We start from the raw sequence: 21,437 nt of genomic DNA on the forward strand, positions 1-21,437 counted from the left end.
AATATCTGGCCACACTTTCACACTTTTCCTAAATGTCTCTGCTTAGGGCCACTCTCCATAATAGAAACTGAAACGTGGGAGGGAACCTCTGTGTAAACCCATAATAGGGTGATGATACCACGGTAATTCTCCAGGTGAGTTTTACCTGAGGGCATTTGCTGATGGCTGCAGAGTGGCCAGCAGTGGGGGTTGTGTATTGGGTGTCTAGACTGGGCCATGCATTGATAGATAATCTCATTAGGCTAGTTTCCCTTGAAGACCTGGTTTCTGCATGTGGAGAAAGACACTGTATGGGCAAGCAATTAACAGCCTGTTAGCACCACAAGCCCAAGTCAGCAATGAATGGGCCAAGAGAGACACAGAGAATAAAGACCTTCCCCAATAGCTGAACCATCCCAACCATTCACATCCAGAGCAAATCTACAAGCGTTATTCATAGTCCACATCTTGCATTGTGCCCTGTTACCATAGGCAATGCAAATGCTAAACACAAGCATTGTTTGAATGGAGAACCTGAATTCACATCTGAGCCCAGTTCCAAATGTCCTGTCTCCACTGGCTGGGGTTTACGTTAAAAACAGAATTATCCAATCTCATGCAAGCTTCCCCCAACACGTCCAATTACACCTACCCAATCTCAAGTTGTATTCTGACATTTACATATAGCATACAATATCATCTGTTGTCTAGTAGTTTTCTTGCAGACATACACAATGGGAATGTTTGCTGCTTGAGCCTCAGCAATTATATGAAAAACAGCTCTATTGCAAAAAAATCTAAACAAAAACAAATGCATGTGAAACTAACACCAATTAATATTATTAGAACCGAAGACAGACGGGCACTTTGCAAATGAGCAGAGCACGGCCACCTGAGGGACAAGCAGTTAAACTCATCTAAAGACGTTTACAACTACATGTTTACAACTACAGCGACGTGCCTGTGAAATTATTGAGTTGCTTGTCTAAGGGCCCTATGATGAGTCAATTTAGAATACGAACACAGAATAATGGTGTCATCAACGAGAAGCAATTAAAAGATGCAAAGCTCTAATGACTCTAGACTGCATTTGTTACATCCCATTTACAAGAAAGCTACACACAAGTAAAATTGTTTGCTTTCGGCTCGACATTGTAGCCGTGGATTGTTCAAGTTCGACCCAAGGTGCTTTGGTGCATGTAATCCCCCCTCTCTCTCCTGTCTCAACTCTCACTGTATCCGTCTTAAATAAACCATAAAATGCCAAAACAAAACAAGATAACAGCCAGAGAGGATCATCTCAATAATCCCCCGGTTTGGAGTCACCTTGGTGGGAGAACTTGAGGAAGTGTGATGTGTGGCATTATGCTCCTTTACGTGAACCCAATTGTTGTGAAGGAGTTATTAATCACAGGTTCAGTGTTGCTCTCCTCACTTTGCACTTCTGAGGGCCAACGCTAAATTCCCAGCCAGGGACCACTGGGTAATCTTCCTCTCCCAGTTGCAGATTACCAGGTATCCAGCATAGGACCCTTTAAATTGAACTGTTTCTCAAGGAGATAAATCACACAGCTCTTTATATTTAAATCAGTGGTTCCCAATCTTTTTTCTTTTCTTACATCTGACAAAAGCTGAGCCCCCCTCGTCTCTCTCTCACACACACACACACACATGCACGTACACTTGTGATTTTCAGACATGTTACCCACTGAAGTCCCCAATAACTTCTTGTGTGCCGAATAGTGAAAATAGCCAATCTACAGTTATATACAACTATTGACTATTTTTTGAAAAATATGACATGCCCAAAACAGGGATGCCATGTTGAAAGTGGTTACATGTTAACCATGTTATTACAATGATGTTACATGGAGGAGTTGGCTTTAAAAAGTTACAGGATAATGTAAATTCTGCAGTTGGACTATTGTCACATTGAGAACATACAGGCAGACAGTGGATGAAAGCAAGTTATTATTTTTTTGGACTACTTCCAGACACACAAGCAGGGGCGTCACAAGGGGTGGAAAAGTGGGACTGAGTTACTAGGGCCCAAGGTGGAGGGGCCTTAATTATTTTATACTTTAGATATTGAAAAATAGCAGATATACAAGCTCACAGCGCGGCACCGAGTGCCATGTGTGCAAATCTTTGAATATATGTATTTTTTAAGCAAACATTTGTAACTCGCACCACTGACATAGAAACCTTTTTTTCAAAAAACCTTAGAAGGATTTTAAATATTCAAAGACTTAACCCTAACCCATTTTCACAATTTTTCAAAAATGGCAGATCTATAAGCTTGCAGCGCGGCACTCTGTGCTGTGCTGTGAGCTTGTATATCTGCCATTTTTCAAAGTTAAAGCATAACATAATCCGTAATAATGCACTCCCAGTCTAAATGGGTTAAACCCCTCCCCCTATGAAGAACATTCATGGGGGGCCCCACAGTGAATCGTTGTACCCAGGGACCAGAATTTGGTGCGACACAAGGCCCCCATCCGGACCCCAGGTTGAAAAACACTGATATAAATGAACAAAGAAGCTCCAAATCTGAGACATTGTGAGGTTAAAGTCCTGTTATTTACCAGGCTCATGCCGCCCAAAGTGAGTGTCACTGTTGAGAGCTAAGGTGTACATTTCAACAGTGCCAGTGTCATTCCCATTACACACTCTGGGTTTGGAGGTGGCAGGTGTGACTTCTGCTTCCGTACGTGGCTGGGCTGGCAACAGAGGCCAGAGCCTCATGAGAGGGGCCGCTGCTAGCCTCAGGGGGGATGTTTGGACTTGTCTTAGATAGCACATCAGTGAGCGAGAACATTGATAATAACTGCCAGTTCCAACAACTAGAGGTATCCCGTCCAAGGCCCTCACTAATTTCCTCCCGTTTATGAATAGTTTAATTATTGAATATGTATTACACCACTCATTAATAGTTGACGGTGAAACGTGAATGGTGGGGACCAATGGAAGCATTTTATCGCACAGAGAAAGTACAGTGTATGTTTTTTTAAAACACTGTATGAGTTGTTCAATAAAGATACAGTATTCGTCCAGATCCAGATGTCTACGACTGATGTTTTTCCACTGGCCTGTTTCTCAGTTTTTGTTTACCAGTCCATTTGCGGTCCAACTAGGTTCATATCACCCATGTTTCTGCTAACTGCCCAGCCTTCAGCACCAGTGCTCTACCGCATCCCCAGGTGTTTGGCCATTTGCTTTAAGTGCACAGATCCCCTTGTGCTCCATGCTTAACAGCTGCCAATACACAGGGTTCAGACGGCACTCTAGCAGCCCAATAAAGAGCCCCCGGAGTGGTCTGACGAGAAATCTCACACCTTTCGCTCACATTAGCCATGCAGCATGCCCTTTTGATGCCTTAATTGGCCACTTTGGAGGGGCTTGTAGAGCTTAGCACCCATCGGCTGGAAAACAACCCGATGTCACACGAGACCTAGAATCCAACCGAGATGGGGTCCTCTCAGATCAGACAGAAGTGATTGCTGTGTATTGACAACAGAGGTCCATCACAATTTGAATTTATATTTTCACCACTGTGCTCCGGGAGAAAAGGTGTTGTGTGTGGGTACAAGGTTTATTCTCTTCAGATGAATGAGAACAGTATTTGATTCTAAAGTAATGCATATGAACGAATGTGCAGCAAAACACTGAAAAGCAAGACGCATAGTTGATATGATTGTTTTTTTGGTGTGTGTGTTTGTATTAGGCCTATATTACTTTTGCCACATGGGCCAAACAATACATATTATTTAAGGATAGAGCATAGATCTGAAGTACCCATGTTGTTACAATCCCTCTCTGAAATCCCCCCCTCTTTAAAATAGGAGTGACAGTCATGTCACATCATCAAAGTAGTGGCTGTGGGGGTGAACACATTTGGTCTGCTACATAAGAAAACAAACCTCAAATTTAGCTTGCCTGGTAAAGGGGCAAATGACAACTTCACAGCACTTCATAAGAAACTTCTGGAAGTTGCTAATGAAGACTAATGACTTCCCTCGTGTCAAAGACTTCGCACTACAGTGTACAAGCCCATTGACCACAATGTCAATGGTCAGCAGGGTGGTCTGTCAGGGGAGAAGGAAAATAGCAGTGAGACACAGAAGAGGGAGCGACACCTTTCTTTCACTACATAATACACATACTTCTGAAGACAACTTGGCCTTATCAGAACACTGGTTCCCAAACACTGGGTCGGGACCCATTTGTGGGTCACAGACACATTTCTATGGGTCCCTTCGGACACATTTCTATGGGTCCCTTAATTTTTTGTTTCCTTTTAATTATTATTTCAAAACATTTTAAAAAAATATTCCCCCGATCATGAATTAAAAAAAGAAATGCAGTGAGAAGTGTTTAAGAGAAAATAGATCTGCTATTTTCACTAGTTTGGGTCCCGGGCAAACGTCGAATCTCTCTTTTGGGTCACAGGCTAAAAAGTTCGGCAACCACTGTATTAGAATACCCAAACGGCATTGTAAAAATAACAGTTATAAGTTATAACCTTATGTTGCCATTTCTTATAAGGCAAAGCTATCATTAAAATCTGTAGTCATGGCCATTTGTTCATGATGGAATACACCATGAGGTATTTGTAACGGCAGAAATAATATTACAATATTGCACCATATATAGTTTATACTTAAAGAGCCACTGTATATGCATACTCTGATGGGGAAGTGAATAAAAATGTCAAAAAGAAATTTGGTCAGTTTATTCAAAACGGACAAATCCCGCAAACTTTGGAAGCCAATGTAAGCCAATTGGGAGGGAATATCGGACAGATCAGTCTTGATCACATGACTATAGAGATACTGTGTATCGTTTTGCGTGATTTTTGGATAAAATATGAAGGAGTAATAATAATATCCAAAAGCGTGTTTTAAATAAGTCTGCCTCCAGGTGGCGCTATAAAAAGCAGAGCAGGAAAATGCATGGCAAAGGTTTTTCCTTGGCCTCTAGGCGCATAAAAAGTTTTACAGTGATCGGTGGAGTTATTGGTAAAAACACAAATCGGCCTGTAATCACGCCACCATGGAGTGGCATTTCTTCCTCGGCCAAGTGGGAATGTGCGTGCAAAATTTCATGGGAATCGCAGTCTCTGTTCTTGATTTGAGGCATTTTGTTCAAAAGGGAGCAAGCACTCTTGCAAATTTTGGAAGCCAATCTTAGCCAATCGGGATGGAATATGAAAAATCTGAATGACCCGTTTCATTTAATGACTTAGAGATAGTGTGTACCGATTAACGCGATTTTTTGACAAAATCAGAGGTTCTGCTCTGGCACCCAGGGAGTGTGCGTGCACAGTTTCACTGCCATCGTGCCAACGGTGCCGGAGATTAGCCGTTCACAAACAGACGGAAGGACATGTACGCAGACTACGCACGCGGAAGGACGGACGGACAGGGGCAAAAACATAGTCTCGGCCATGCCTTACGGCCTGGCGGAGACAATAACATGTAATGGCACTGGTCATTTTAGTAAAAAATTGCTACAATGTAACAGCATTTTATCTTTTATTTATTTTTAGCATGTTGCTTAAACGTTTCCCATCCTCATTTGAATGGAGTTGTAAGTACAATTCAAAAATATATTTACTGTGGAAATAGACAGATACATACTGAAATATTTGCATCTTACCCAGCTCTCAATTAACACTACAGCCATTATTACAGTATAAATATATGTAAAAGACCCCATGCAGTGTTGGTTTGTATGCATTGTTTTGAAGGCATTTTAAATATCACACGGAACAGATATGTGTTTCTCAATATTTTTGGTTTGTGACATCTTGAATCAGTCCAAATGTATATAACAATTCCCCTTGTAGCCTGAGCTAAGAGGGGGTCAAAAAAGAAAAACATCCTTGAACCCAGTAACCTCTCAGGCTAAAATTATAGTTAGTCTCACAACTGCTTCCCTCGACAAAAATGAGTGACTGAAAAAAGTGACTCTGTCGTGAGACAAATGATAAATTAGCCTTTGGCCATTATACACTCAGCACTAGAATAGAAAAGATATCTTACACCAAAAAAAAATACAAACTCCCAGACAGTCCCAACAGGTTTTCTCAAAGGTGAATATCATGTACAGCTATTGATTTGCATGCTTTTCTTTTTAAGAAACTCTGACAATCAGTAAACGTCCCTTGTAGAAAACAATCTGTAAAAAAAAAAACATTCGGTTGTCTTCCTCTGAGTTAGTCCAGAATTGTGACAAACTTACCAAAATGGATCCATTGTAAAGGCATCTATATAGAAGGTATTCCATACTCATTTCAATTCCAATGAATTCAGGAATTATCAAAAAGGTCTAAATAATCAAAACAATCTACGTAATAACTAGACCTAGCAATAGTTTCTAGAGTTGACTGGAATTGAAGTGACCTCTTAATGGTTCTTTCGCGCACACGCACTCGCACACACGCACGCAAACACACACACACACACACACACACGCACGCAAACAAACACACACACACACACACACACACACACACACACACACACACACACACACACACACACACACACACACACACACACACACACACACACACACACACACACACACACACACACACACACACACACACACACACACACACACACACACACCTATGCTGCCTAACTTAACACCCTTAACACCATTTAAAGCAGTCATGCTGGAAATTCTTTTTGTCGATAAAGATATGTACAAAAGCTAATTTCTAATATTTAAAACCAACTCCATATCCATATCATTCAGTGCGATGCTGGTGTCACAACTCCCTCCTAGTAGGTACCGTTCCTCTTTATAGCTACACAAATGCACACAAAAGAACACCAAAAGGGACTAAGTATTACAAGAAAAACAGTACAAAAATAAAACAAAAAAAAATTAAGTGACAAATAAAAGACAACCCATGTGTAAAGTGTAAACATATCCAATCTGCTACAGGTTATGAGGCTGCGTGGCCTACTGGCCATGACAGACAGGTCTTGAACTAAGCTGATTGTACTTAATTTCACCTTAGTGTCCATTGAAATGTCATATACAAATAAATGCAAGTGCATTTTATTTCTCATGCCTTTGTAAAAATGTTCAAAGTGTTTGGCAGCAGTAGTATTCTAATAACATGCCGCCGAGCAAACGTCCAGACAAGAACACCTCGGTTTTGGGGACGTGGACTTCTCAGGGCGAGGATTTAGCTGCAGGTCAGCGACACAGGTAGCGTGCAAACAAAGTAAGAAGAGATGCTTAAACAAAATGACTGGACTACCATAGATGCCCCCCACAAAATCGGGAAAATCCCAGTTGTCCGACGTCCCAGTTGGGCGAACAGACTGTAATTATTGTCCACGACATTGCAAGCGGCGCGAAGGCCAGCGGACCTTGGTCCTGCTCTTCGCGCCCGAGCGCCGCAGGCGCGAGTGCCCGTGAAGAGCGGGCCAGGGCCGCGCGGCCGGCGGAGCGCCGCGCGAGTTACGAAGCCGTGGTGAATGCAATCGTTATATTTATGCCCAGGCCGTAAGGCCTGGGCAAGCGCACGATAAAAGCATGATTGGGATGAAGATCGCTTGCTTTACAGTCTGTTCGCCCAACTGGAACGTCGGACAACTGGGACTAGCCCACAAAATCAGCTTAACAGCACCAAGTATCTAGGTGCTGAATTGTCCATTCGTGCGATTTCCCTGTTAGCCGATATATGATACATGTGTTGTGAACAGCACGTTACAGACATGTTGCAGAAGTACAGACACTGGCTGCATACACGCTGCTCACAGCAAGAGGAAACCTGTCACATCACAGACAGAAAATACTGCATCTGTTCAGCTGGGGTGTTTCTTTTTTCTCTCCCGCTAGAACAGGGGTCTTCAAAGTTTCCAGGCCAAGGACCCCTTAGTCGAGAGAGAGATGAAGCAGGGACCCCCACAACCTTTTCATAGATTCAATATAGTTTCATTGTTTGGCAGCAAAATCATAAGTGTACTTTGGATTCATGTCAATTCGTGTTCTCAAATATTTAACCACTTGAACCGTCAATACTTTTCACTCTGTACTTAGTCTGCTCCTTTTCCCCTCTACACCAAACCTCTCGCAGCGCAAACGCCTCGCAGCGCAAGGCGTTGTGAGCTTGTAGATCTGCTATTTTTGGCTAAAGTTTACAAAATAAGGACACTAGCTTTCAAGTGGTTAATATAAAAAAGGAGAAGCAAAGGATTCTATCACACAAAGATTTGGAGGCCCCCCTGTAGTGACTCTGAGGACCCCCTAGGGCAGGGGTGGGCAATTATTTTTTCCATGGGGCCACATGAACAACAGAAAATATTGTGGAGGGCCGGGCCAAAAGGCAGTGCTCCCCACAAGATGTGCTCCCCGCAAACTAAACACATGGCTTTACCTCCGACTTCAGTAAATAAATACTTAGCAGTCCAATATTTGATGAAAACCCGGAATTTGGCATCGACTCTTCATTTTTTAGCCACTTTAGCCATTTTTGATGGTTAAGGTAAGGCAGGTCGTCTTGACTGTTATTGAGACAACATCCAATGATCACGCGCACATGCTGATGTACGCATTGCGCCCATATGTACGTGAATAAAAAATGTAAAAATAAAAGCAATACAGCTTTAGTCCATGGATGAGGTAAAATTTGAAAATGTGTTTATTTTGTAATTTGACATTGACTGTCCCTTGTAGGGTTACAAGGGCCGGTCAGAGTGAACCAAAGGGCCGCATACGGCCCCCGGGCCGCACAATGCCCAGGTCTGCCCTAGGGGTCCCGGACCCCCTGTTAAAGACCCCTGCGCTAGAAGAATTAGTAAATACACACTTAAAAGAGAATAATGACATTTAAAGACTTTTAGCTGCAGTGACAGGTACCGTTCTGTTAATTCACGGGGCGAGGCCAACGTAGTAGTGCTCAAAAGAGCGGCCCGACTGCTGCTGCTCGGTTATGCAGTCCACAGAAAGCCGAGGGTCCGAGGCCATGGCAGGCATGGCATTAACCAGAGCCTCAGATGTCCATGTAGTCGTCCTCCTCGTCCGACTCGCTCTCCAGAGACGACTCCTGGCTGGAGGTCTCCTGCACCTCCAGAGCCGGCTGGCTCAGTGTGTCTTTCTTCACTGTGGCTGCCGACTGGGAGGAGAGGATGACGTTCTGAACGGGACGGAACAGCAAGGGGCACTGGTTAAGTGTTAGAATGCTTATTCAATGGCTGGATGGAGACACATACACATACACGTGTCCACATGTAACATATACAGGGTTCCCCAATAGGCGGCCCGCGGGCCATTTGCAGCCCGCGGATGGCTACTGTCTGGCCCCCACCAACCCCAGTTATAATGGTGGTATAAGAGCAGCAACAACACTAGTATATCGTCGTTGTCGGCTGGAAATCTTGTATCTCCAAATTTGTACGTTCTTTTGCAAATCATACAAGGCCGTCGCACAAAAGTAGTGAAAACGCACCGTGAGGCGTTGTGTGCTTGTAGATCGGCTGTTTTCACTAGTTTAAATAATTTTAAAAATTATAAATTCAAAACGAACGGTTTTGGACATACAAAATGTTCACCCGACAACGACGATATCTGAACTGTCGCTGGAGTAGCAGGAACGCCACCGTCGCCCCCTGCAATGTTGTGGCCCTCGGCTTGGTACCCTAGACATAATTCGGCCCTTGGGGAAAACTAATTGGGGAACCCTGGTGTACATCCACGTTTGTATTACTATACTTGTACTGACATCAACATTTTTGGATGGTGATTTTATGAAATCCACTCCAACATTTCACTTTGTGTGTATTAGTACGGCTCTCTGTGTATGGAGATCTGTGCTCACATAAAGTAACTGGCGTCACAGCCGGAACGGCCCATACAAGGAGATATGCACGTGTGGCGTGTTTGCACCACTCACTTCGCAATGGTGAGATTTTTACGTATAACATTTTACCCCAAAGGCCATTACACTCCAGGAGCGATGTGAATAAACGATATGAAAAACGTGTGATTATTTCAAATCAAACTTTTACTTTGAGCCTCATTCATACAGGTTTGCTGATTTCTTTTGCGCTGAAAAATCTACCTCGTTTCGAAAACATTTTATTTCGCTTGATCACCATGTTATAATCACGCTCAGTGTGCATGTACACATAACAAATAATAATTGATATGAATTAATCGCACAAAATAAACGCAACTGGTGTGTACGGACCTCAACACCAGGGGTGTACTGGTCACTTCACGCACGCACTGGTACCGAATGTAGACGCCCCTCCCCCGATTCATGAGCCAAGTACCACAAATGGCTACTTTGCATAACAGGTTTTCAAGTGAGTGTGCAAATGTACCCATAAAAATGTGTCAGTGACCCACAAATGTGTCTCGACCCACTGTTTGGTAACCAGTGCGGTAAGCAACACAGTATTTTGGCTTCAATAGCCGCTGCTGCCAGTATCCCATCTGCACACAACAATAACTCAGCCACCGTCGAAGAAGAGAAATGTACTCGTTCATAGCAAAGTTTTAGCTTGAGCACATGACACCAGTGTGTAACCATGTATGAATCGGGCAAAACTCTAACTGCTAAAACTGACTCCTAAATGTCTATTTCTTTCTACTATACTTGTGGCGACATTTGGCCCGTGGTGCCACAGCCACAGCAGCCACACGCATGCATGCACGCACACACACAGGCATCCAAAGTACCTTGAGCCTCTGCTTGGTTTCTTCTGAGATGCTGCCTTTGGGTGAGAGTAGGGTGGGTGTGGGCGGTGTTACGGTGATCTCTGGGGGGAACTTGGTCACCGTGGAAGGGATGAAAAGCTTTGGCATGTTGGGAGGGATCCGTGAACGGATGCGACTGGGATCTGGAAGTTTAGACTGCTCACCACTGGAATACTGCTGCTGGTCTGATGGAGAGAGAGAAGCAGAGCTGAACCTAGTGCTGCAGCTGCACATTCATTTGATGCAGTATCATTACTGGTGCAGGACGTGCCTGACAAGTAAAAACCGGCACATTTATGAGACACATTACCTGCCTCATTCCATGGAACCACAAAGGGTCTCTCATTAAAGACATTAAGTGCCATCATTTTGGCACTTCTTCTGATTTAAGGATGGGACATTACTTATACATTACTTATATAGTCTAGACCAGTGGTTCTCAACCTGTGGGTCGGGGTCCCCAAATTATTTTGAAGGGTCCCCAGATGAAAGATTGTTTCCTCACTCAACAGTAAACAAACCAACAAAGTTTAAGTGTATAGACTCAGAGTATATGCACATTTCTAACGTGACAATTTAAGGACTTTTTAGTACCTCTAAAATGGCAAATTAAACATTGACTAAATTGCCAAAATGAGGCAGTTATGTGATGTAATTCCTCAACTCTTAGTGCTCGTCAGGGTGGGGGTCCCCTGTTAAAATGGGGAAATCCCGTTTTGGCGACGTAGCGATAAGGCGAAGTGTACTAACAGCGGCAAATGTACTAACGGGGTCTCCTACCGTACTGATAGGGCGACATGCAAATTTTCATTCACGCTTTTCTGCCGTGCCGATAAGGCGACTGCTTGTCCCTAGTAATCGTGTGCAGTGCACAAGCTTACTGTCTGATAGTACAGTATAGGATTCCTTATAGCACGGCTGTTATGTTTCAGGGCAAAATGAATCCTGTGGTTAAAAAGAACAGATCTGCAAGCTAGCATCCTGTTAGATCTGTTCTTGTTAAGCATGCGCCACCGAATATAAAGTTATGGCTCACACGCATATGCCTATGCTAGATTCAACATTTGGGACTTGGGAGTAGGCCTATGCATTATTTTATTGTTTTTATTTAGGTTATTTATTAATTTAGCTTCACATTTCCAACCTGATAAGGATAGGATTATATATTTATGGACCCGTTGCTTGTAAAGAAAGAAAGAGACAGAGAGAGATTATTTGATGTGGAAACGGTGACGCTTATTGAGCTATGTTTTTATTTGGCCACGCCTTCTTGGGCTATTTATTGTTAAATGAATCAAGTAGGCTTAATAGCCTATATATATTTTATTTGTGAGAGAGAGAGAGAGAGAGAGAGAGAGAGAGAGAGAGAGAGAGAGAGAGTCTTCCATCGCTAATTGCTGCCTGAAGGCTGTTAGTACACTTGTATTTTGCCTTATCGCTACGTCGCCTTAACGCTACGTCGCCAAAACGGGACATGCCCGGGCAAATCTCTGGCAAATGGGTGTATAGGAACAGACTGGACTCCTGGCTTAAGAGGACCATGTACTTCAAAAGGAAACCCACACAATCAAACTGCTTCATGTTTGATCATGGTTTATAACATAAAAGATAGCCTTGTCTGTGTAAACAATATAGAAAATACAGGCAAGTGATCCTGTCTGTGCTCAAAGACTGCGTTGAGATTTCAGTTAAATTTGTCTCATCTTAATTGCCTTAACCAGCTGGTCATCAACTGGGTAACAACCAGCAAAGTGGAGCTTCTTGGTAATCAAATTGTAAAAAGATAATTTATTCCAGATAATATTTTATTTACAAATCCATTGTTTAATAAATTGTAGTTGTGTCCACAGAAATACAGCTTTTTAACATTTAAATTTACACTTGAGAAAAAGAAAATGTAAAGGCTCCACAGTATTTCTACAACATACAATTCAACTTTTCGTAAAAGTCAAAGTGGTTTTGGCGATTTGGGGTTGACTGTATTAAGTGATTTGTTCATAAGAACGAATCACGACTCGTACACGATTTGTTCATGTCCTTAAAATGTTGCGTTCACACGTTCGTTCACACCTCCCCGCACACAGGACGGCACACTCAGACAGAGTGAGCTCAGTCAGTGGACATGCATTAATTTACGATTTGAATTCAAATTAAAAACTATTGTTGTGTTGTGTTTTTTTATATTTTGTGGGGCTATTTTTTTGCCTTTATTGATAGTACAGTAGGTAGACAGGAAACAGGGACAGAGATGGGGAGTAACATGCAGCGAAGGCCGCCAGGGTCGAACCAGGCATCACAGTCTATGTGGTATGCGCCTGGACCATTAGGCCAGCAGGCACCCCGTTGTGTTGTGTTTTTATAATATATATATTTTTGGGGCTATTTTTTGCCTTTATTGATAGTACAGGTAGACAGGAAACAGGGACAGAGATGGGGAGTAACACGCAGCAAAGGCCGTCAGGGTGGAACCAGGCATCATAGCCTATGTGGTATGCGCCTGGACCATTAGGCCAGCAGGCACCCCGTTGTGTTGTGTCAATGTGATTGTGTTTGTTGTTCCTGGACAAAAGACAGGTAGTGACCCATTAGCACGCCACATTTAAGTATGAAAGGGATATAGTAGATGCGCATGGGTCCAGCCTCCTTCCCAATGATCAATGGAGTGAAATCAGTGAATGGACACTGGACAGTAATGGTCGCTAGTTAGCGATAAGCAACGAGTGTCTGTGTGGGTGCATGCGAGATGCAGTGCGAGACATGCACATCTTTGCGCAAGGCTGCTGACCGGAATGTGAACGGTGAACATAAATGAATCATGTGAACTGATCAATGCCCTGAACTGAAATGACCGGATTTTCCCACCACTAGCTGATACAAAATATAGTAATATAGTAGGGCATTCACGAATAGTGATTTTTACAACATTTTTAGTATTCAAATTATTCAACCTCAAAGTATTTGAATAGCCGATCTACATGCTCACAACATGCTCACAACGCCTCGCATTGTGAGGCGTTGTGAGCATGTAGATCTGCTATTTTCACAATATTTATCTGTGGAACAGAGTCACATTAAATGTAATACCTACAATTCCAAGTGCTTGTCAGGGTGGGGGTCCCCAGTTCAAATATGTTTATTTCGGGGGTCACGGCCTAAAAAGGTTTGAGAACTCCTGGTATAGAGCATTAACAAATTCATCCACCAGGGGCATTGACAACTCATTCTTATAACTTCCAATCTAGCCAAGCTTTATAAACTATATATATTTTTAAAGAAAAAAAAGAAGAAGAAAAAAAGAAGAAAAAAAGCGAATATTCGAATTTGGTGAACAACGTCGAATAGTGACTTTGATATTCGAATATTTGGTGAATGCCCTATAATATAGTAAATATAGTAACTTACCACTACATGTGGCAGGCTCCTCCTGGTACCAGCCAGTCCCTGCGGGGTCTTGCCCAGGAGATACAGTGGCCATCTTCATTTGTTGGCAAAGGTGAGACTCCTGCTGGCGGTACGACAAGCCTTCTGGGGGTTCCTCTCGCTCCTCTGTAGATACATCACCAGGTCAACAACCCAGACCAGGTGTTATTAAGCATTATTTCTAACAACATACATCACAGATCTACAAGGAGATCTGCAACGCATGCTGTGATGCATTGTGAGCTTGTCTAATTTTGGTGCATGACACTGATTTACAACTAATAACTAGAAGTTCTAGTCCAGTTTGTGCTTAGTCTGTGCCAACCTAAATGCCACTGACTGCCATTCTGAAGGAGTTGGAAAAGAGTCTCTTGTAGCCGGTTTTGAAAAAAATATTAAATACATTTTTTTTTAAAGACTTGTTTTGGGGCTTTTATGTTTGATTGATTGATTGATTGATTGAAGACTTTATTAGAAGTTTGCATAGAAAAAGGTACAGTTTCATGACGGTACAGTTCACTGGCACAAGGTCAACTAAAAGGAGATCCTAGAAAAGACTACGCTTATTTCCATAGGAAACCATTTAAGTATCTCATATAACATTGAATGACAGACGGATAGAACACAGTACTATGCAGTAGATATAGTAAAAAAGAAAAAGAAAAAAAGTAAATAAAAATAAAATAAACAGTGCAAAAAATATATACAGTAGGTAAATACAAAGAAGGGTCAGGGGAGGCTGGGCTAGGTTTGTTATTGCCAGTTGCGAATGGCTGCCGCCTGTAAGTGGTTTTTCAGGGCGTTTTTAAAGGATGCTAGGGAACCACACTCCGATCCCTATGCCCTATATACAAATATGCCTTAATACATTATAATTGTCCTCTATAAATACAATGTAAGATTAAAAACACCTTAATTATTTTATTTCTTCTAGAAATAGCTAATCTTTCACTCAATAGGAGAAATGCCCGTCGCAAGTTGATGATGTCATGGTATGAGGCAATACCACAACATATCCTCACGTTCTAACATTCCATGTTGTGTAATGCATATACTGTACACACACACACACACACACACACACACACACACACACACACACACACACACACACACACACACACACACACACACACACACACACACACACAGTTCATCCAATACAAAGTACACAAGAGAAAACATATAGAAATGGATCGATGCAGTGTTTGAAATGACACAGTGTCTCTCGGGTGAGTCCTATTTTTCGGGGGTGGGGGTGGAAGGGGCGCGTGGTGATTTTCCAATGGCCTTAAAGTCCGAGTCAGGCGGAGAGGCGGCTGTTAGACTGAGGATGCAAACGCTTGCAGCACGTGTGTGTGTGTGTGTGTGTGTGTGTGTGTGTGTGTGTGTGTGTGTGTGTGTGTGTGTGTGTGTGTGCGCGTGCGTGCACGTGTGTGCGTGTGTGTGTGTGTGTCGCTCTCTCTCTCAAAAAGCAAAAAGAGAGAGGGAGAGAGTGCACGCGAGAGAGGTTGCATCTGTCCAAAAGCAAAAAGGTATCTACCTTCTTCATTAAGATGTTGTGATGGATAAGATGTTGGCTGAAGATCCATTCTAGCCTATGTCATTTTATAGCCAGTTTAAACTAAGTGAGCTGCTCGGCTCTGTTCAGACCAGCTGACAGGAGTGAGTGTGCTTAATTGGAATGACCTACTTTGCGCAGTGAACTGGGATTATATAATTATTTGGCAGCACCTGTGTGTAAAGATTCTATATCTCAAATGGCTTATACTCTAAATGTTTTACTGAGATTTGGCCTTACATATTGATATGTGCTCACTGCTCAGATTTGGCTATTTGCTGGCTTTTGGGCTTGTTAATTAGGCCTAATTATTGTAATCATGCCAACCTCTGCGCATGGGGGGACCGGACCCCTCTCTCTCACTCTCTCTCTCTCTCTTTCTCTCTGTCTGGGACATCGGATTCGGATCTCCGTGCCGTCGGAATATCGAGATTTAGCCGGGTGGAAGGGCACTGTGACTGTATACATGCAAACACACATTTATGTGCCAGCCTACTTGAAACATGAATACAGTTCATTTTATACAGAGAATCTTTAGCTGGGACAGAAAGATTATTCCCCTTTTGCAATGCCACATGGATAGAGTATGCTGTTCATTACGTTGTCAAACAGACCCATCACTATTATGAGGTTAAATGTGAACGCAGGGGTGGCAAATTCCATCCCTGTGGAACCGGTGTTGATTTTGACAGCAAATTTTGATTTAGTTTTAGAAATTTTCAATATATTTAGTCTTAGTTTTAGTCATCATAGCTTAGTTTTTATTTAGTTTTCGTCACTGAAAAAAGGTAGTCAACAAACATTTTTCACCATAGTTTTTTTTTTATAATGTCGGCTATTTTTGGCAAAGAGCTCTGATGTAGAGGGGGGAAAAGATCAGACTAATTACAGAGTGAAAGGTCAAGTTCATTATGTATTGACAGTTCAAGTGGTTCAGTATCTGAAAACACAAATTGACATGAATCCAAAATACACTGATGATTGTGCTGTCAAATAACAAAACTATATGAAGTCTCTGAAAAGGTTTTGGGGGTCCCTGCTTCATCTCTCTCTCAACTAAGGGGTCCCTGGCCTGAAAACGTTCAAGAGGCCTGCACTACACTATCAATAGGCCATTATTGTTCTTACATCATATTTCACCATGGCCTTCTGTTTCCCACCCATGGAGGTGCGTGAATCAAAACAGCACCCCGGTTTCGACAATGGAACAAGGGGGGAGCGCTTGTTTTCGGTGGAGATGACGTTGGCACGCCGGCGTTATATCATAAACACAATCTGATCTAGCAATCATGACATAGGCTATTTATTATAATCACTAATTCACTATGAAGTGTCTTTAATTATAATTAAAGTAAAAATAGTCAAATAACAAACAAGGACAAATAGTTCTGCCCACAAGTTACAACCTTATCAAACCAAAATGCCTAAACTACTGTAAATGTAGGCCTATTATAACTATGATAATGGTTCTTAATTAGTCCCAATTATTAAGTATAATACTTGACCTTATAAATATAGAATGTTTATGATTATATATGTTATGAAACATCGCATAGTCGAGCGTTGCGAGTCTGTGACGGTCGCATGAGCCGACTCAGCTCCATTACCGGCTTATGTGCTGTCTGCCGTTATGGGCAGAATAGTAAATCTTCATCCCCCCGAATTTCGTCACCTCCGCGTGGTCCAGACGAACACAACGGAGCGCTCCCTACCTCCGGTTCAGCCAATCACAAGCTTCCACTGGCGATACCGGGTTGCTGTTTTGATACACACCGTGGAGGTAGTAGCCGGGGACCCAGTCACCAAAATGGGAGGGGACCTGTGATTTTCTGCCTTAGTTTTTATTTCTGTTTTCTCTATTAGTTTGGTCATTAAGGTCCACAGAATGAGAGGCCTGCTCTGCTGGAAAAGTCGCGGAAAAAAAGTTATGGCCATTTGTATATTCACTGTCCCATCGACTCCACTAGAAATATTTAAAAAGAGAAAAAAAGTCTGCTTTAAGTAGCATGTGAGAGGTCAAACTAGGGATTCTTCATGATTCTGAATCCATTACAAGCATTTGTTTTGCATGAAAAACATTCCTTGGGCTAGATTTCGGCCCCCCAGAACTGTGAAAAGTCATCACTTTTTTTCCACTTTTCACAGTTTTAGGCTGCCGAAAGTTAACCCAAGGAATGTTTTTCATGCAAAACAAATGCTTGCGATGGATTCAGAATCATGAATCATGTCGTAGTACTTCACCTACTAAGACTACTTTATTATGTTACATATTTCATGTAATGTTAGAAATAGTCCAAAACAATGCATAGCCAAAATACTTTTCCAGGAATTTCATCACCCTGTGAAGTTGGGAACCATGAACCCTTAAGTGCTCCAAAAAAGGGAGTGTTGGCAGGTACGCACATGTCTTCAAGCTTCTCATAGTTCAAATACTTCTCACAGACAGACAGAATTATTTTGTGAGAATTATTTGAATTACGATAATCTTGAAGAATTAAATACCGGTAGTTCTGTATTTGTAACCTTTTATTTAATGATTTAAATTAACATATTTAATGCATATGTTTTTAGTACAATTACAGACACAGATTAATTTTGTTTATTTAGTTATTGTTTGTTTATTTCTTTGCGTAACAGTCGTATAAAATAATCTCCTGAAAAGCATTGTAGAGTTTGTGACCTCTCCACCACCATCATGAGATTGCTGTAAAAGTACATAATGCACTATTAATAAGATTGATGGCTTTCCTGTAGCTTCCTTTAAGAAAAGGTCAGGGGCCTTGACGTAACCCAAGACTAAAAGTTGTGTCTGAGACATTCCAGGGGATAACACTAAACCTGGAAAGTACATGTGAGAACAGGCACAAAACAGCTGCCTGTATGAACGGCCGACTACCAACAGCTACAGCAAACTCAGCATTTGCCTGGCAGAGACTAAATTAGATCTGGCTGCAAACAAAGTTATGAGTTTATCTTTGCTGTAATTATGTCCTATAAGCATATTGGAGGTTCACTTTATCTCTGTCATTTCAGACCTACGTCATTGACCCCAGGTTCAAGTAGGTGGTGCTAGAAGATGGATGAAATGCAAATGCATCATCAGCAACAGAACATTCACAAGTTTATAAACCACTTATTGTAAACAGTTCTGGGATTTCATATAGACCTCAAATGCAAAAAAGAAAAAAAATAATAATACAAAAAAAAGGTCACAATCTTACCAAGACATTATTGTAACTTAATTAGGAGCCAGACAAAGAAAGCTCAATAGGCAAAATAAAGCAGGTCAGAGATTATGTAACATTCAGCTGGGAAAGGCCAAGTGTGCCACCTGCTGGTCAGACCATGACTATGCAAAGGATATATATCACAGCTGCACCAACACCCTCAAGGATTGTTCCACGACACACACACACACACACACACACACACACACACACACACACACACACACACACACACACACACACACACACACACACACACACACACACACACACACACACACACACACACACACACACACACACACACACACACACACACACACACACACACACACACACACACACCCCCCTTCAGTTCAAGATTATGAGTCAGTCCATACAAAGATAGTATTTGCCTTCTAAAACAAGTATCCCAATGTAAAGAGTGACATTAAAGTGCAGGCTCACACCATTAGAGGAGACATGGTATAGTGACCGAGCAACTCCTCCGATAGCAGAGGTGATTAAAGGGAGGCTACTGACCTGTGTGTGGTAGGAAGGCCATGGCTGCAGCCGGGTGACAGGCCGTTCTTCTGTGCTGTGGCTGCTCGTGCTGGAAGACAGAGGAGGCCAAAGGTCTGTGCACCTTGCCGGGGGGTTCGTACGACGGTACTTTGGCAGGCTGGCCGTCCGGGGCGGCGGACAGCGGGTGGTGGCAGGAGCCGTGGCTGAGCAGGACCGGCGTCGGCAACGAGGCAGGGAAGAAAATATCACGGTGGTCCTTGGCGTACTTAGGTGTGGTCGGGGCATCGCCGGCAGACTGCGGACACAGAGGAAAGTGGCGGCGGTAATGAAGTGTGAGACTGACCTTGGTGGTTATCCATCTGCAGTACCGATGGACCCCCCGCCTCCCCAACCAACCACCCCCCCGTACAGGTACAATGCTGAGAACGGCACAACCTCTTCCCTGGAGGCAGAGTCATAATTGTGCAGGATTCAGAGCCATGGAAACAGGATGAGTCACAGTCGATACCGCTGCACTTTTTTTTTTTTTTCAGACAATACTGAACAACACCTATTATGCAATGCTGTCCACACTGGGAGGCTAGGATATCTTATACAATGTTTCCGAGGACTTCCCTGGGGGATCAAGAGGCTCACTTTGTGTGCTCTGGACCCTGTGTCTCCGTGTGGGCCGGTTTTGATGATGACAACTCCAAGAGCGCGCTGCTACTTTCTTAGGTGTCTTTTGAGGACCACTCATGAAAACACAAAGAGCCACACAAACAACCTATGACAACAGCCGCCCTGCTCCCACGGTCGCTGCCATGGCAACGCAGAGGAGCACGGGCAATGAATACACTTTCTCCACAGTTTTATCCTCTAAACGGAAGCGGTGTTGAAATGGACAGCATGACATATTCTGTTAAACACATCAAAACTGGCCATATGTACATACTGTAAGATTAAACTATATAAATGAGGGAAAAATGAATTTCCCTTATCCCAGCACCTAGTGGACCATAGCATATCCATATCCCAATCCCAATGCAGAAACATGGCAATGAAACTTACAGTATATACTGTATTTGGTTTTGGACGTTTGGACAATGTTACTTTTCAGGAAATAGAAAAAAGAACCAGGGTTCCAATGGATCCAATGTAGTTATTTAGTCACAAGCTTTTAAAAATGATTTTCATTGGTTAAATATTTATAAAAGCCAAAAATAACAGACATTTTTCATCCACTGACAGCTCAAGCCAACTTACCAGACTTGTCTCATACTTCCACTCCTGTCTTTTGACGATCATCCAGGACGAGCCTTGGATTCTGTACTGGTGGTGAGTTAATGCGAGTCGTCAGTGGATGAAATGTTCGTTAATTTGGCTGATCACCACACCCGTTTAACAAACGACGCAACGTGAGCTTGTAGATCAGCTATTCTCTGTATCTTTGAGCGACACCGTCATCATACAATATACAAGTAGGCCTAGGGCATTAACTCATTTGCTGCCAAGCCCGAAAATCCTGTAAAAATCCCATTGTACCTCCCTGCCAAGCCCGTAAATCCCGAAAAAAAAAAAAAAACATTTTTTTTTTTTATTTTGACCCCAAAAAATGTTGTAGGCATGATAGCAATCGCGAAATCGCATGTTTAACCCCCATAGCAACCCCATCTTTCAAGCATGGCAGCCATCTTTGTTTACATTTTAGGAAAACATAATGGCTGTTATCTCATGAATGCCTGAACGGATTTCCATTCGGATTTTTTTGTTTGAAAGCTGTGAGCAATGTGGACACACGTGGTGCATGATCTAGGCATGGGTGTGCATGATCCGTGCACTATGAATTACATGGAAGTCTATGGAGACTTATGGCAGGTGGGAGTACGAAGGTGTTGTTAAATGGCAGCAGATGAGTTAAAACAGGGCAATACTTTATGAAAAGGCATAAAAAGATTCAAATGGACACACAAGGTTTCTGCCTTGACAGTGATCATATGCAGACTGATCCAATCACTGTCCAGAGCATGTGACAATATCCA

At 42.6% G+C, this 21,437-nt stretch overlaps 1 protein-coding gene across 1 annotated transcript in view; it reads right to left on the bottom strand.

Moving 5' to 3' along the window:
• Positions 1-6,677: 6,677 nt before the first annotated feature.
• cabin1 (calcineurin binding protein 1) overlaps positions 6,678-21,437 on the bottom strand; it is an 83,991-nt gene continuing 69,231 nt past the window's right edge. Inside the window, 4 exon segments of the mRNA XM_080738004.1 lie at positions 6,678-9,139; positions 10,687-10,889; positions 14,107-14,250; positions 19,435-19,711. Of these exon segments, the coding sequence (XP_080594130.1) occupies positions 8,996-9,139; positions 10,687-10,889; positions 14,107-14,250; positions 19,435-19,711 (768 nt within the window). The 3' untranslated portion in view covers positions 6,678-8,995.

Source organism: Nannobrachium achirus (assembly GCF_963921795.1).
Source record: "Nannobrachium achirus genome assembly, chromosome: 12".
Classification (NCBI taxonomy): domain Eukaryota; kingdom Metazoa; phylum Chordata; class Actinopteri; order Myctophiformes; family Myctophidae; genus Nannobrachium; species Nannobrachium achirus.